At 35.0% G+C, this 15,696-nt stretch overlaps 5 protein-coding genes across 6 annotated transcripts; 2 read left to right on the top strand and 3 right to left on the bottom strand.

The window, feature by feature from the left end:
• The first annotated feature begins 5,284 nt into the window (after positions 1 to 5,284).
• On the top strand, positions 5,285 to 6,392 carry LOC114352927 (uncharacterized). The gene has a single exon (XM_028304690.1). The coding sequence runs from the start codon at positions 5,412 to 5,414 to the stop codon at positions 6,381 to 6,383; it is 972 nt and encodes a 323-aa protein (XP_028160491.1). The 5' UTR covers positions 5,285 to 5,411; the 3' UTR covers positions 6,384 to 6,392.
• A 466-nt stretch (positions 6,393 to 6,858) lies between these two features.
• Positions 6,859 to 8,948, bottom strand: Cks30A (Cyclin-dependent kinase subunit 30A). The gene is made up of 3 exons (XM_028304691.1): positions 8,662 to 8,948; positions 8,293 to 8,420; positions 6,859 to 7,783 (listed from the first exon to the last, which is right to left on the bottom strand). The coding sequence occupies exons 1-3, from the start codon at positions 8,715 to 8,717 to the stop codon at positions 7,728 to 7,730; spliced, it is 240 nt and encodes a 79-aa protein (XP_028160492.1). The 5' UTR covers positions 8,718 to 8,948; the 3' UTR covers positions 6,859 to 7,727.
• A 1,955-nt stretch (positions 8,949 to 10,903) lies between these two features.
• LOC114352926 (zinc finger protein 32) lies at positions 10,904 to 12,920 on the bottom strand. Its single transcript, XM_028304688.1, has 5 exons — positions 12,676 to 12,920; positions 12,198 to 12,526; positions 11,725 to 11,842; positions 11,249 to 11,406; positions 10,904 to 11,174 (listed from the first exon to the last, which is right to left on the bottom strand). The coding sequence occupies exons 1-5, from the start codon at positions 12,802 to 12,804 to the stop codon at positions 10,904 to 10,906; spliced, it is 1,005 nt and encodes a 334-aa protein (XP_028160489.1). The 5' UTR covers positions 12,805 to 12,920.
• Positions 12,921 to 13,179: 259 nt separating this feature from the next.
• Positions 13,180 to 14,558, top strand: LOC114352930 (glutathione S-transferase 1). The gene is made up of 3 exons (XM_028304692.1): positions 13,180 to 13,621; positions 13,719 to 13,886; positions 13,965 to 14,558. The coding sequence occupies exons 1-3, from the start codon at positions 13,280 to 13,282 to the stop codon at positions 14,100 to 14,102; spliced, it is 648 nt and encodes a 215-aa protein (XP_028160493.1). The 5' UTR covers positions 13,180 to 13,279; the 3' UTR covers positions 14,103 to 14,558.
• Positions 14,153 to 15,604, bottom strand: Snapin (SNAP associated protein). 2 transcript variants are annotated; one of them, XM_028304693.1, is made up of 3 exons: positions 15,300 to 15,604; positions 15,052 to 15,217; positions 14,153 to 14,941 (listed from the first exon to the last, which is right to left on the bottom strand). In XM_028304693.1, exon 3 carries the CDS (start codon positions 14,803 to 14,805, stop codon positions 14,185 to 14,187), a length of 621 nt encoding a protein of 206 aa, XP_028160494.1. In that variant the 5' UTR covers positions 14,806 to 14,941; positions 15,052 to 15,217; positions 15,300 to 15,604; the 3' UTR covers positions 14,153 to 14,184. The 2 variants fall into 2 exon arrangements, with proteins under 2 accessions (XP_028160494.1, XP_028160495.1); XM_028304694.1 differs by having other exon boundaries at positions 14,722 to 14,941; positions 15,300 to 15,602.
• Positions 15,605 to 15,696: the final 92 nt, after the last annotated feature.

Raw genomic sequence — 15,696 nt, 5'->3', positions numbered from 1 at the left:
TTCGCAACAAGTCTTTACGATCCTATATACCTAAAACAGTTATTTGTAACTAACGTAATAAAATAATTTAATAACTTAAGATTTTAATCAACCACATGCCTACTCTGAAATAAGTTAGTTACTAGCATTATTCGGGTTTGGCAGTTATTCAATGAATAACTGCAGTATTTTATTTAAGTTATCTTTCAAATATTTATTATTTATGTTCAATAAATATTATTGAACGAAATCATTGAAAATGTGCAGATAATTAAAAAGATATAACCCTCCTTCTATCGCAGTCGGGTAAAAATAAACGTACACGTCTTCAGAACTGGGTATCCTTCCGTTTGGCCAAATTACTTTTCGCCAAATTTCACTTCGCAAACAACTTATCGCCAAAGTTTCATTTCCCAAATGAACTTTTAGCAACTGTACTTTTCGCAACTAATTCATTTGGACAAATTATCATTTGGCCAAATTTTACTTGGCAAATGTTTATATAGCAAATGTTTTATTTTGCCAAATATTATATCCCAAATAATTTGTTTGGTCAAATCGACACTTCACATACTTACCCACAAATCAAACCATAAGGCAGAGGCAGATGATCATGGTTTTCACAAGAATGTTATGTAAAACAAAGAGATTGCAGAAAATAGTATGGTTGCAGAAAGTAGGTATTGCAGAAAATAGTAGGTTAGGTTAGAACAGTGACCCTTAACGCGCGAAGGCGAGCGAAGCGTGCCGCGGCAGCGGCCGCCGAGCGCTAGAATCACCTCTATTGTTAATGAATCATTTGGGAATTTCGATAAAAAGAATGAAATATGAAAAATTTATATAGAACAAATTTTATATTAACTACCCACTAAACAAAATAATAACCACTTGTTAATTTGTACTCCATTCTAAGCACCCATCAAATTGTTTTGTAAATAGTGTATCGTGAAATATTTTTGCCAAATGAAACATTTGCCAAAACATACTTTGCCAAACAATAATTTGCTAAACAATAATATGCCAAAAACGGCATTTGCGAATTAAAAGTTTGCTATAAGTTGTTTTGCCAAATGAGAATTTGCCAAATGAAAATTTGCGAAACGTTGTTTGCGATGTGATAATTTGGGAAACGTTTTTTGGCCAAACATTAGTAATCCTCAGAACTGCTTAGAGACTATAACTGCTACGAAGACTACGGCACCACATTCGTAGCAAATGGCTGCTACGACGTAGCTTAAGCTAGAAACTTTTAACTTTAAAAGTTGTTCGTATTCTTAAATTAGTCATTGTTATTGTGTTGTAAAAATTTGAAATAATTACGTTCTAAATCTAACATCGCAATGTTTATTTTACTCAAAGTTTCTTGAATTTGCTTATTTATCAAAATGGATACTAGGTACCTATTAACTACAACTTCCTTACCTACTATTTAATGACGTATAATATAGGTTTTATTTTTCGTATGTATGTAATACACCGATTTTATATTTAATTTAATGGTAGGTATGTGGTTTAATTTTACAAGCGACAGTGTAATAGGTTCGTTCGTTCGTTTTAACCGAATGACGTCCACTGCTGGGCAAAGGCCTCCCCCAAGGATTTCCACAAAGACCGGTCCCGCGCCACCCCATCCAGGCACCCCCCGCGATCTTCACCAGATCCATGGTTCACCTAGCTGAGAGGGGTTACCTACGTGAGTGCGACAAACGTTACATCGAATTTTGTTTCTTCGAAATCCTTTCTGCGAAGTTATTATACTGCGACGCCTTGTTATATCGATGCCTTGTTACTGCGATGTTACGTTACATCGAAACTTTACTGCGAACGATTTTACTGCGAAGCCTTCTTTATTTGACTTAGCAGATAGATAAAAAAATGAAATTACATACATACTTACATACATAGAATAAAGTGGGCGGTACAAAATTATAGATGAAATAAGATTATAAATACATTACATTTTATTTACTGTAATAAGTAATATTTAATAGTTACATCTTTGATTAAATAACATAAGAATAGAAACATAAATATAAATAAATTATAAAATACGACTATAAAATCGTTCGCAGTAAAGTTTTTCGATGTAACGTAACATCGCACTAACAAGGCATCGATATAACAAGGCGTCGCAGTATAATAACTTCGCAAAAAGGTTTTCGAAGAAACAAAATTCGATGTAACGTTTGTCGCACTCACGTAGGGACGTAGGTAACCCTAGTGAGAGGCCTGCCCACACTACGTCTTCCAGCTCGTGGTCGTGGAAATAGGTAGGTACAAGCAAGATTAGATCTAAATAATCGTGATGACATAACAACGCCATTATAATGTCGTTTGCAAAAATGCCAAAAATAGGAAGTTGGAATGTGTCTATTTTATGAATTGGATCCGACGCTATTATGAATTTAGGATGTGGGTAATTAAACAACTGGCGGTTAAGGTCGCGTGATAATTAGCTTAATTATTATCAATAGAGCTATCCTGCAGACATGTGGGGCGAGGCTGATCATGCTGGTACATACCTGGATCGACTATGTTATACAAATTGCATCATAAATTACCTACATAATGTTATAGAAGATACATTATTTTTAGTTTAATGGTTAAAAGCAGATTTCTATAACATATAATTTAGACGGCATTAATTTTAACCACGTTTATAACTAGTTACCTTCATGAAACTGACTTGCGTTACAGCGGATGCACACCCCAATAAATCTTAGGATTATGTAGTAAGTCTACATAGGTACTTCATGACACTGATCGCACCTCCCAACCCCACGCTGCTCGTAAGAGCCCAGCTCCCCCTAAAAATCACTCTAGAATACTATAGATACGCCAATGCCCAGGGTCACCACCATCAGAATCAGCACCCTCAGATGAATTACCAATATTTCGTTCGTTTCAGCCAAAAGATGTCCACTGCTGCACAAAAGGTATCCTTGGGGGAGGCCCCAAGGATATCCACGACGACTAGTCCTGCGCTACTCGCATGCAGGTACTTCCTGCGACTTTCACCAGATCGTCGGTCCACCTAGTGGAAGGCCTGCCCATATTACGTCTTCTGGTCCTACCAATATTCACTATGTATCCATTAAGTAGGCGTAAGCTGGTTATGCCCGATTTACAGTCTTCGATAGTAAAAATTGTTTTCATCTTTCTACTTCTTTAACTAAATAATAAACTAAAATAACAGTTTAAAAAGTTGTTAAGTACTATCGGGGACTCTTCCGCCTGACCACTTTGTAGAAATTTTAGCGTAAGCGCATCGCTCCGGTCACGTGCTCACCCCGTCTCTAATTGGTTACGCATTTTACTATATTTTTACTACGACCAATAAGAGACAATCAGGGCTTAGGTTGCAATACGAAATACCATTGTGCACTTTATTGTCATACGGTTAAGGTTTAAAACGAAATGTTTCTTTTTCTTCAATCTTTCTTAGTTTTAGGCTGAGTTGCGCCACCTAACTTTGACCGTAGCTATAACGGTAACCGGTGCTTTTTGTATGGAGTTTAACAGATTTTTGACGTTTGTCAAAGTTAAAGTAAGATGGTGCAACTCAGCTTTAGAATTTTAATAATAGAATTTGGTTACAAACAAATAGATAATATGTTTTTTTTAATATTGTATTTTTATACGAGGTCTGTCTGCTTTTTGCTTTGGCGAACTGTCGACATATTCTCTCCTTTGTTTTTTGTGCAGTTTTGTGATCCCTAACCGATTGATTTTGTTTTGTGTTGACCCGTGCTAGTAATTGGACTGTTTGATTGCCTTTTTATTGACCTCCGCGCGATTACTGAATCATGGCCTCTCAAAATAATTCTTAATTATTCTTATATTTAATTACAAACTTATCTATCTATACATTGTTAACTGTTTAAGTATTATTTAGTTTGAAGTTTAATTTTTATTGATTTAAAACCTTGTGTAAAGACACTTAATGTGCAATAAAAAAATAATTTGAAATAAAACTAACTTAATATTATAATATGTATTTATAATAACCAATGACCTGGATCATTGCTACCTAGTTACAATATTTGTATTAAATTGTAATAACGTAGATAAGTGTTTCTTTTAAACGGAAAACAAAAGTTGCTAATGTATTAAAAATAAATAGAAACCTATTATAGGTTTTTATTTACATTCAAGGATTTAAGAATGTTATTATGTAGCCAGATCTTACAATAATTGTTTTTAAGCCACAAATATTCCTTAACTATTTCCTAATTAATTCAATAACATATAGTTTATAAATTATAAGTTCCAAATAAATTAAATACCTATTAAACAAGTAAAATTCGAAAGTGACTGTATGATTTTGCATTTCTCGCCTTAACTAGCTAAACTAATATCATGAGATTTACAATCTTAATATCAACAATAATTATAGAAAGAGCTACTTTTTTCTCAGGAAATTGCACAGTTACCTCGGAATGTGCGATAGCAATTTTGTGACCCGAGCGGGCAATCGCTAGTTCAATTTTTACACGAAGCCCCATATAATATTTTGTAGCGATTCTTTATTGGGTTTCAAATTTGCTAAAATGCGACGTTGCCAAACGAGCGCTACGGATGCGGGTAAGCTAAGCAATACTCAATCCTAAACGCTTTACATAGAGCTTGGTTTGCTAGGGCAAACATCTACAGTGGTGCGCCGACGCTGCTTAGACCCGAAACATGAATGAATGGCTAATAGCTTAATCGAGCGTGTGTGTGCAAACAATTTAGGCCCTTAAGGTGTCAAGGCGTCCGAGTCCCCGATAGTACATTGTAAGTTAATGAAAACTATCAATTTCATTCCGAAATCGCTTTTTTTTACTCAACTGCACCAAAATATGTTTTTGGCTTTGTTTTTTTCGTACCTATCTACCTTTAACCTTGCTCCGTGAAGCGATAGCGAAATTTAGTCCGCCACGGAAGGTTAAACTTTTATGGCCTTTTGCCCTATGCCCATTCTTGGGCTTGGGCCCTATTTCATTAAGACAGCATGGTGGTGCCACCAACAAAGGTATCATTCAACATAGTTGCGCAACCAACTTGTTGCCGGCAACCGTGAACCAAGCTTGTGTTTGTGTGCCGAAAATGATGATGATGATGATGATGAAGATGAGATAGAGATGGGTCCTGTAGGTAAGTTTAGAATTAATAGCTTCTCTATTAATTCTAAACGAGACGAGATTCATATCGATTTAAAATATCGATACAAATAACACCAACGAAACGTTAAATTAATTGCTTTGACATTTGTTTGAAACTGACAGTTGACACTGACGTCCTTGACATTAGACCGTCTGTTTTTTTGTTTATTTGTGGTGGTGATTTGTGATCAGTGGTGTTTGAAGATGTTTGAAGATTTGTGTTTGATTCGTGGCATTTTTCTGAGATTTATATGTTAAAATATCACTGTTATACCCTGAAAACCAAAAATGTCTGCAAGAAAACTGTGGGGTGAATTTGAAAACGAAGGAGGCGACGAAACACTTCTTCAAAATGTAAACTTCAATCCTATCATCGATCTGGGCATGCAAAACATTCCCGAGATACCGATATCAGTGAAGTCTTCGCCTATAGAACTGCCTAAGCCTAACCTCATTACTCACACGGTCCAACTGCATGCTTACGCGAGGCAAATGAATGAGCAGATTGACAATGTACTTTACGAAAATGCAAGATTTGATCCGATGAATCTGCCGGCTTTACCACCTGAACCGCCAAAAATCATGGAACACAAACCTACTCCGCCCATAAACTTCATGCAGAAACAGTACTGCGATTTTTCACTCGGAAAAGGTCCCGTTATTCAACCCTTCACACCAGAAAGTCACAAGCGTGCTTTGCGTCAGTGTGCAGCTATCGCCATAGGCCATGTCGGCATTCCCACTTGCACTAACACCGCTTTAAACGCTCTTGCCGATGCATTAGACTTTTACATGACCAACATGTGTAAGCTGATGAGAACTGTTGTTGATCAAGAAGCCAGCGGGCTGAGATCTGGATACCCTGACGTTGTATCAAAAGTATTTGCAGATTTGAATGTAGGTAATCTGCATGACTTTTTCAACAATCGTGTGGTTAAGTATCATGCTAAAATGAAGCAAAAGTGTGAAGAATTAAAGACACAATGTGAAGCAATGGTTATCGGGGACATGGCACCACAACTAAAGCTGGAAGAAGTTCCGGAGTTACATTTTCCAGCTGCATTGGATGGAGCATTTACCCCTTCCTTGGAGCCGGGGTTCCAGATGCTGCATAGTCTGGAGCAAGAGCAACTGCAAGGCCTGGATCTCCTGGACACTGTAGCAACAGATGAAATCAAAATAGAACCGATGGAGTTCTCACAACCAGAGACAGCAAAGCTGCCTTCACTGTCTCCTAGTGCTAAAAAAAAGAGAAAATAAAATTTGAACTACTCAATATTGTTTTCTTATTTTTATGCATTTAGTAACTTTCCAAATAATGAAAATAATTAAAATAAATTTTAAAGATTATGCAAGGTTTGAAATTATCATTTTGTTCTAAATTAACCAGTTTTAATTCTGTTCACCTTATAATAAATACTTAGTAGTAATGTTTCTCAAGCCATGCATCGACTAATATCATAAATGCGACGATTTGACAATCACGAAAGTACAATTTTGAATTTTGTGTGCATTAAATTTTAAATAAGTAAATATAGCAATTCAAAATCTTAAATGTAAAATTTACACAACTCTACCATTGAATGAAACAAAATAATTATAGCACCAAATAATTTATTTGAATCAGATTACAAATAGAAACCAGTACTGATACCAAGACAACCATAATTGATTACCATTATTACACAATTATATACAATAAAATTAATAAGCCGAAATGTAATCTGAATATAATATGAATAATCTAGTGCTAGTACTCTACACTGCACATGAGTAACATGTAAATCTGCACCTTTATGAAATGTCACAAATCAAATAAAATATTTTCAATTATTACATAAGTGTATGCCAGAACATTATCAGATAAACAGCACAATATTCATTAAAAATAATAATAATAATTGGACAGTAATATTCTAATGATTCAAATGGACAATCAAACAATTATGATACAAAGACAAAATGGTGCTGATCTTATTATCCTACCATAACTGATATGCAAAGCTTGTATTGCTTTAACACTCAAAAGGGTACCTAACATACAAATGGTGAAGTTTGATGGAACAAGTATTTTCTCGAAACAAACTTAAACAATAATGACTAATTATGAAGAAAACAAACTTAAATGTTAAGGAATGAAGATCTTGATACCCATGACAAACAGACACATGTCGAGTAATACAAATGTATCATTGGTCACATTTCAGAAACAAAATATTTGTTATTGATGAAGTGACAATAACTTGTAACCAAAATGTTTGAAGAAATTTACAAATTTCAATTTTGTGAGACATAATTGTGTCATAATCGTTTAGCTGCTTTTATATGTCACTTCATCAACAATTAGTATTTAAGGAGCCGGTTTACATTTAGCTGTCCAGTTCAGACTTAACAAATTCACAATATCTAGGCCCAAAGCTTGATGCACTTTCATTGTTACAACATAGACTGCTATCTTAAGATGACAAAAAATCACATTATCTTGAGCTTACATATAATATGGCTATTGGTAATATTGCTTGTCATGGGCTGCAACTTAATCTACCCTACAACTATCCAGGTAAGAACTGTACATTGAGAACCTCAGTGAACTCGCTATGGTATTTACTTCTTTTCTGGTGGTGTAGTCTTCTTTCTTTTGAACAGCAGTATGTGGGGTTCTGAAATAAAGCAAAAAATATTATGAGCTCAGTCAGTATTCAATAATAATTGTAGTAGGTTAGCAACTTTCCAGCGAACGTGATAGTAAATTACTCAAATAATTTAAAAAAAACCTAAATAAAGACAAAATTAACATGAACAACTAAAGTTATTTCCTACTACCTATTGTTGTTAACAACAATTAAAATGTAATATTTTTATAGTATCAATAAAAAAAATGTATATTCTATAAAATATTGTATATGCGATAATCGAGGAGATGTTACTGTGACAACTTTTTTTGGAATTGAATAGGTTATAAAGAGGCCTTTACTAACTTAAAAGGATCAACAGATAATAAATAATTAGGATAAGTTTTAGTTAACAAAGATATTGCTAAATATATGTATAAAGCTAATATAATATAATAATAATAATTGTTTTGAAATGTATGTTTGACAACAATACTCTTCATCTTTCTCATTCTTCTCTATCCACAAAGCAAAATAATGATAACTGGATCGCTTACCAGGTTGATGTGTCATGTAATGCACCCATCCCTGGCTCTGCTGGACGCCAATGCTGCGCCATTCCTGCTCCGACATCAAATGGTTCTTGGGCACCAGCTTGACCATCTCTTTTGGCAGAACCACATGTCTGCAGAAGAAAAATTAAAAATACATTTAATAGCAGTACTTATGTTATATGAAAGTATATCTATAGGACACAATTCTGTATTTCAAGTAGTACATTATATTAGTAGTACGTTCACATGAAATGGCTTGCTGTTTGAATTTTATTGTTCAAGGTTATGACTTCTTTGCATAATACAAAATAGCCTCTAGATAAAATACAACTACGACAGCTTTATATAGGATACAAACAGAAAATAATTTACCTATATTCATGTTCTTCGTCGTAATATTTCTCTGAATAATAGATGTCTCTCGACATGGTACCAAATCAATTTTTAACTTTGTCTTGCACAAAGACCCTTCGACAAATTGTTCCTTCTTCAACGTATCTAGTCACCAGCACCAGTAAAGTTAAACTACAACCGTTTTTCGCTTTATTCAATACAAATTTTCAATAAAACTTCTCACAGAAATCACAAATTCAACAATAACTTCAGCAGCAAATTCAACACGGACGTTAACGAATTTCAAAATTCGAATTACGGTCAAGAAAACATTGCCAACATAAAGAAAAATGCTGTCAGTTATGAAAAGAAGTACAGCTATTGTTGTGCCTACGGATTTTTAGAACCGCTTGTTTGCCCCTTCTTTGTTTTTTTTTAAGGAGAGACGTTATATACGTGCCCTTACACTGCTTTCATAGCTTTGCTGTGCAATTATTTGCTAAATTCATAAAGATATTAACTTTATGGCTAAATTATGATAAAAAATACCTAGTCTAAAAGATCCCATCAAAAACAATACTTGTCAAAAAAACCAAGTCTCGCAACTCAGTTGTTCTACGGTAAAAAGTTGTGAGATCCATGTAATACCAAGTCCAGGCCAGGAAATCTTTAACGTTTTACATAAATTTTACAGCAGTTATGTAGGTATCTAGAAAACTGGACCGAAATTGAAAAATTTTACTCGACTTGGCGGTTGCACTACCATGCCCCCAAATTATTTTAGTTTTTCCTTGATTCATACACCAAACACTACTTATATTCCAAATTTGAAGCTTCTAGGTCTGCTAGAAGTGCCTTAGAATTTTGATGATCGGTGAGTCAGTCAGTGAGTCAGTGAGTGACAAAATTAAGTAACTTTGACCCGTTATAATTCGTAAACTACTGGTTCAAATTGAATGAAATTTTAAACATACCGTGTCTTTACAATGCCTGCATAGCTAATGAAAATTCAGCCTTCTAGTTTTATCCACAACGAAGTTACAGGCGGTCGAAAATGGCCTGAATTGCTTCGAGAAAAGGATGGTACGGCCGTGCCGCTTTTTTGCTCGACTTGGTGGGGGCACTGCCGTGCCCCCAGATTACGATCTTTAAATGCCTGATTATTAATGTAGCGTGTCGTGTCGCGAGTTCATAATCATATTCATTCTTCATGCAATAGTAGAAACGGGAAAATAGTTGATTTGACATTAGGTACACAGAGCGGTATTTGCCGGTTTGCCAGGGACGTATTTTACTAAGCTCAACATTTTTGATGCAACTTCAAATGAAGAATGTTCACTAATTTTGTTTTTTAGCTTTCTGTATTCTCTGTTAAAAATAAAAAATACACGTGAAAGAATTATTTCGATACGTCAATTAGTTTCCAAGATATTGAATTTTAAAAGTGCGGGCGGCGGCCGGCCCGCCATTTTATGCGCGTGACGTCATATTACAACGACTGGCTCATATTTGTATGGGTGGAATCTTGCAAACTGAATTAAGACCCACTTCCAGGCAACCGATTAAGCTGAAATTTCGCAAACACATGTGATTTGGATGACCATGCAATATTATGATGACATGGAGCTGATCTGATGATGGAGCTGGAAGGTGGCCATAGGAACTCTATAATAAAACGACTTAAATGCATCGAGTTTGGGCTCGTTCGTTTTGTATTGATGAGTATTTTAATTCTATATAGTAATCGGGGTCTAATGATGGAGCTGGAAGGTAATTCGCAATAAAACGACACAATCGCATCAAGTTTGGGTTTGGTTCAATTTTAATTTCTGTGATGGGTCTGGGTGTTAATATGTATAATAAGTTTGTATTTACAAAAAAAAATTATTTAAGTATGTTTATATCCGTTTTCTAGTGAGCGGACGCTGTGAATGTACGTCACACGGGGTCACGTGACCGTCGGCGGGACTCAATATTTAAGCGAACTTTGAATGCCTATAAAATCATAACTACTGGGTATTTTTGAATGAAATAAAAACTAATCTATTTGTAAATGTAAAAGCTTAACTGTAACATAGGTTTCAAGTGATTTTGCATACCTAGTAACATTCTCAATTACCATGAAGGCATTTATTTAATTTAAAAAAAAACAAACATTAAGGTTCCAATCCAAACATGGGCATAATGTTAATAATGAAAATACGCGTCATACATAGAAATATTTATTAATTTATTTTATTTATGAATTAAATAAATAAATTCTAATTTAAATAATGTGAATTTATTTTGCTTCTGTCTCTTTAAACCTATCGTTACGTATTTTTTGATTATCTTTTTCAGTCTTCGAGTTGCTAAAGGTAGTTTCAGCGCGACTATGTAACTGGTGAATGTGTCTCTTAAGGTTGGAAGCCCGAGTAAGTCGCAGGCCGCATATAGTGCAGACATGAGAGCGATCACCCGTGTGGGTTGCTATGTGCTGCTTCAAGTCACCTCGCGTGATGAACCCTCGACCGCATGTGTCGCATTCGAATTTCTTTTCACCCGTGTGTCTTCTGTAAGAATACAAACAGCAATACAAAAAAAATACAAACTATTATAAATATTGTTTGTAAAAAAATATACTAACTTTGTATGATACTGCAAATGTCCTATTGTTCGAAAACTGCGTGGACATAGTTTACATTGGTATGGCAGCTGTCCAGTATGTTTCCTCCTGTGGGCTATCAGCCCTGAAGATTGGGCGAAAGATTCGCCACATATCAAACAACTAAGTGGCTTTTCACCCTGAAATCCAAATATGTTACTAAATAAAATATTATGTTATTTTTTAGTAAACAAAAATTAAACTATGATTACAGCAAATGATAAAAAAATATGTAGAAGAAATTGATCAACTTAGAGTACCTCTACAAATAATTACCCTAATAAATTATAACCTTTGGGATATTCTAAGGTTTCATAATGACATTGGAATGTTTTATATTAATTTACCCAATAGCTTAAAGTGAAGAAAAATAGTTCTTCACTTTAAGCTCCATCCAAACTTTTTTAGGCTTTTTGTAAAGTAAAAGGGCATTTTTTATTTTAATACACAATTCTTACTGTATGAGTCCTTAGGTGAACTTTGAGGTTCTCTGGAAGCGAGAAATGTTTTCCACAGTGGGGACAAGAATACGGACGAGTTCCAGAGTGTGTAACCAAGTGTGTTTTGAGTCGATATCTGAAAATGGTAAAAAAATTTACAATAGACGTGTTGACACCACCAATCAATTTTATTGTACTTTTTAAAACTATTGTACCTACTGTCAAAACGAAACTCCATGGATTTTGTATGGCACAATTTGTTAACTCAAATAAAGTACTTTTTCAATTACAATGCGACCAAAAATTGTAATTTACAGGTAATTAATTAAGTTTTTAAGACCAAAATAAAGTCTTTTTAGAAAAATTGTGTGTGTGATTTCGAATTATTGGGCAATCGTGTCAAATTGTCTATTACTTATTCAGCTACAAGAGTATAATAGGGAATAGAGCCACAAAAGTAAAAATCATAAATTTTATTGGCTAGGACTCACGATGATGACATGACTCTCCCACAAATAGAGCATTGTTGCTTTTTTCCTCTCTTCTTTTTATCAATATTTTTGGGAATTTTAGCTATAACTTTACTATCATAAATTGTGCCCTCATCTGTGGAGTTCTGTTCAATTTTCATGGAATCATCATCACTATTTACAGAATCATATGTGTCAGTCTGATGATTAGTTAGTTCCAACTTATTTTTGAGGGAAGCCCGTAGTTGTTGGTCAGACACTCGACACAAATCAATGAAGTCGAGACAATTGTTTAGAAGTGTAAGGCACTTAGAACATATCATGGTAGGTAAACCATCATCTGAATAAATCTGAAAAGATACATGTAAGTATTAATAGAGCCCCAAAACATTTTGGCAAACAAAAAATAATTTAACTAAAAAGCCAGGAACTAGACAACTTAATTGACTGTTAATAAAGATTAAAGGTAATAAGGAGTACATAATGCTAAAGAGCTTACCTCTATTTTTGCGATGAGCATTAATTTCGTAGAAATCATCACTTTGTCTTCTTTTGAGAAAATATTAAACATATTTGTATGATCAACAGAATGGGTCAAACAAATCCTACATAGTATTTTGTTATTCATAATTAATTATTTATTTATTTTTAACATGGAAACTAATACGCTAGGGAAAGAAAGTAAATTTAATTTGTTACAAATTATCACAACAAAACAAATAAACAAAACCAAAACTTTATTAAATTGGCATTACTATTTTACCGTTTAATGGGACAAGAGCCAAATGGCCAACACTGCTTGTTAATAAAGTCCGTAGGCACTAAGATTATGGTAGCATTATAGAAAAAAAACCTGCCCCCCTAGACAAAACACACTTTTTGATCGAATCGAAAATCGAATCCGTCAAAACTCCATACAAAAAAGGGGCTTTTCGACCACTTTTCGACTGGTTTGCGATTATAATTTGCATTTTCTCTATGATTTGCACTTTGTCTAGACCCACTGTATATGTTTTTTTCTTTTATTTTTTTTTGCCTTAAAATAATTTTTGTTGTTTTGTTTCAACTTTCACTGAACTCGTGTTTGTTTTCTCTTTTAAAAAATGACTGTAAAACTGTATCATTTTCCATTTAGCGGCCCTTCTCGTGGTGCATTGCTTGCTGCTAGATCAATTGGCGTGCCTATAGAAATAGAGATAGTGGACTTATTCAAAAAAGAACAACTCAAGGAAAGTTTTATAAAGTTGAATCCTCAACATTGCATACCAACGTTGGACGACGACGGTTTTGTTCTCTGGGAAAGCCGAGCGATTGCGAGCTACTTAGCTGATAAGTTTGGCAAGGATGACCTTCTTTATCCTAAAGATTTAAAACGGCGCGCCCTTGTAAACCAGAGACTGTATTTTGATAGCTCTTCTCTTTACGTGAAAATAAGAGCGATTTGTGTACGTACAACGTTCCTAATAATTAAAATTGCAGGTGATAATAATGTATGTTTATGTATAAATTAATGTCTAGAATCTAATTACATTTATTTTGCAGTTCCCAATACTTTTTCATGGAGAAACGGAGATAAAACCAAACCTGAAAGATGACCTCAATTCAACCCTTGCTTTTCTTGAGCAGTTTTTGAGTGAAAGCAAATGGGTAGCTGGTGATAATGTCACCATTGCAGACACATCTATCTATGCATCTTTGTCTAGCATACTTGTGAGTAACACATCACCAAAGACTATTATGTATTTTTAATGATTGTATCTAGTGAACTAAAACAACTTCTTGTTTCAGGCTGTAGGATGGGACATTTCAAAGTTCTTGAATATCACCCGTTGGGTCAAACAATGTGAATCTCTACCTGGTTATGCTGAGAATGAAGAAGGAGCTAAGGCATTTGGAGAAGCTGTCAAGAAGAACCTTAAACAGTAAAAGCCATTATTACAAATATAACATTTGTTGTATATTTTTCAATTAAATCTTATGATAAAAACATTATTATGTTAACACTGTTTTATCTGCAAAACTTCATCACTAACTGTTGTTCATTTCTAACTTTTCTCCTTATAATTATCTCAGAAGTAAACCCTAGTGCTGCCATGATTGCAGCTACTTCATCTGGAATGTTTTCTTCGATCAGCAAAAGATAAAATGTGCCGTTGCGTGCTAGCTTCTTTGGTATCATATCCAGTAGTTTATCGGTCACCTCTCGACCTTTCACTCCTCCTGCCCAACTTGCAGTGATATCTTTGCCACCACACTCGTCACTTTCGGTCACCACATATGGTGGATTAAACAATATAACATCAAACATGTGATCAGTGAAAGAATCAACCAGATTCATATTCACAGAGTCCAAGATCACCTTATTATGATTGGCTGTACTTCGTGACATGACACAAGCTTTATAGTTGACGTCTGTGCTCATGCAAAATGTCCCTGGAAATGCCATACCTACAGCAGTGATCACTAAACCACTGCCCGAGCCAACTTCTAAACAAAATGTGGGGTTTTTTGCTTTTAGGTACTGTAAATCTTTTTCGATAGCATCTATGAGTAAGAAGCTATCTTCGGCTGGTTCATAGACATGGTCAAACTCCTTTTTGTCTATGTGGTTTTGGTAGGGGGTCTCCATGTCAGTTGATGCTCCCTCTCTCTGATATGACTCCACTAGTGCTTTGCTCAGGTTCTTGAGGCGCTGGTTCCGATATTACTGTAGGACGAACACTTTTTTCTTTATTAATTGTGCGTCTAATCTCATTCAGTCTATCCTGGAAAATAAATGTTATTCTTATTAGATGGCCATGAAATCCTGAATCACTTTTTGCATAGGTATGAAGTTAGGGTATGTGGAGGGAAATTATTATGAAATAACACTTACTTGTGAGGCTTGTAAGACATTAAGTACAACAGTCACTTTGTGTTTGCAGGCGATCAATTTCTTAACATAAGGGTCCAAATCAGGGTGGTTGTTGAGCGCCTCTCGCACCTTCTGAAGCTCTTCGTTCAAAGAATCAATCTGCTGCTTCAATTCCAGTTGTGAAATCCTGGAAGACAAGGTATTTAATTTTTAATAAGTTTTTATTTTTTACAATAATTAATTACAAGTTAAACTGAAGTTAGACTTACCTAGTAGCTCTTACTCTATCGTCTAGTTGGTCAACCGTTGGCTTCAGGAGGCCTAGTAGGCCTTCGGCTAAGGTATCCCGTGTCGGGTTGTCGCACAAGTTGCCAGTGTTCTCGTCAGCCGATGTGGTGGTGCTCTCTGTGTCGTCCATCGCGCGCACGATACTCAAACCTTCATTGCTAATGATAGGAGAAGTCGTTAGTTGATAAAATATTCGAAGGTGATTATTTTAACTAACTTTTGACAATACGTCCCGACTCCGACAACAAAGCAGCTGTTCCACGCAACTGTCAATGTCAGCTGAGGTGGTGACAGTCATGTCAGTGGCGTTAGGTTGGCAGCCATGCAATTATGCTGCGTTCAACTCGCACGAAATTAGGTATGTGCAAAAAGTAATAT

Source organism: Ostrinia furnacalis, unplaced genomic scaffold (genome assembly GCF_004193835.3).
Source record: "Ostrinia furnacalis isolate ACB-3 unplaced genomic scaffold, ASM419383v2 OfSCF1480, whole genome shotgun sequence".
Taxonomy (NCBI): Eukaryota; Metazoa; Arthropoda; class Insecta; order Lepidoptera; family Crambidae; genus Ostrinia; species Ostrinia furnacalis.
This window is presented reverse-complemented; position numbering and strand designations above follow the sequence as displayed.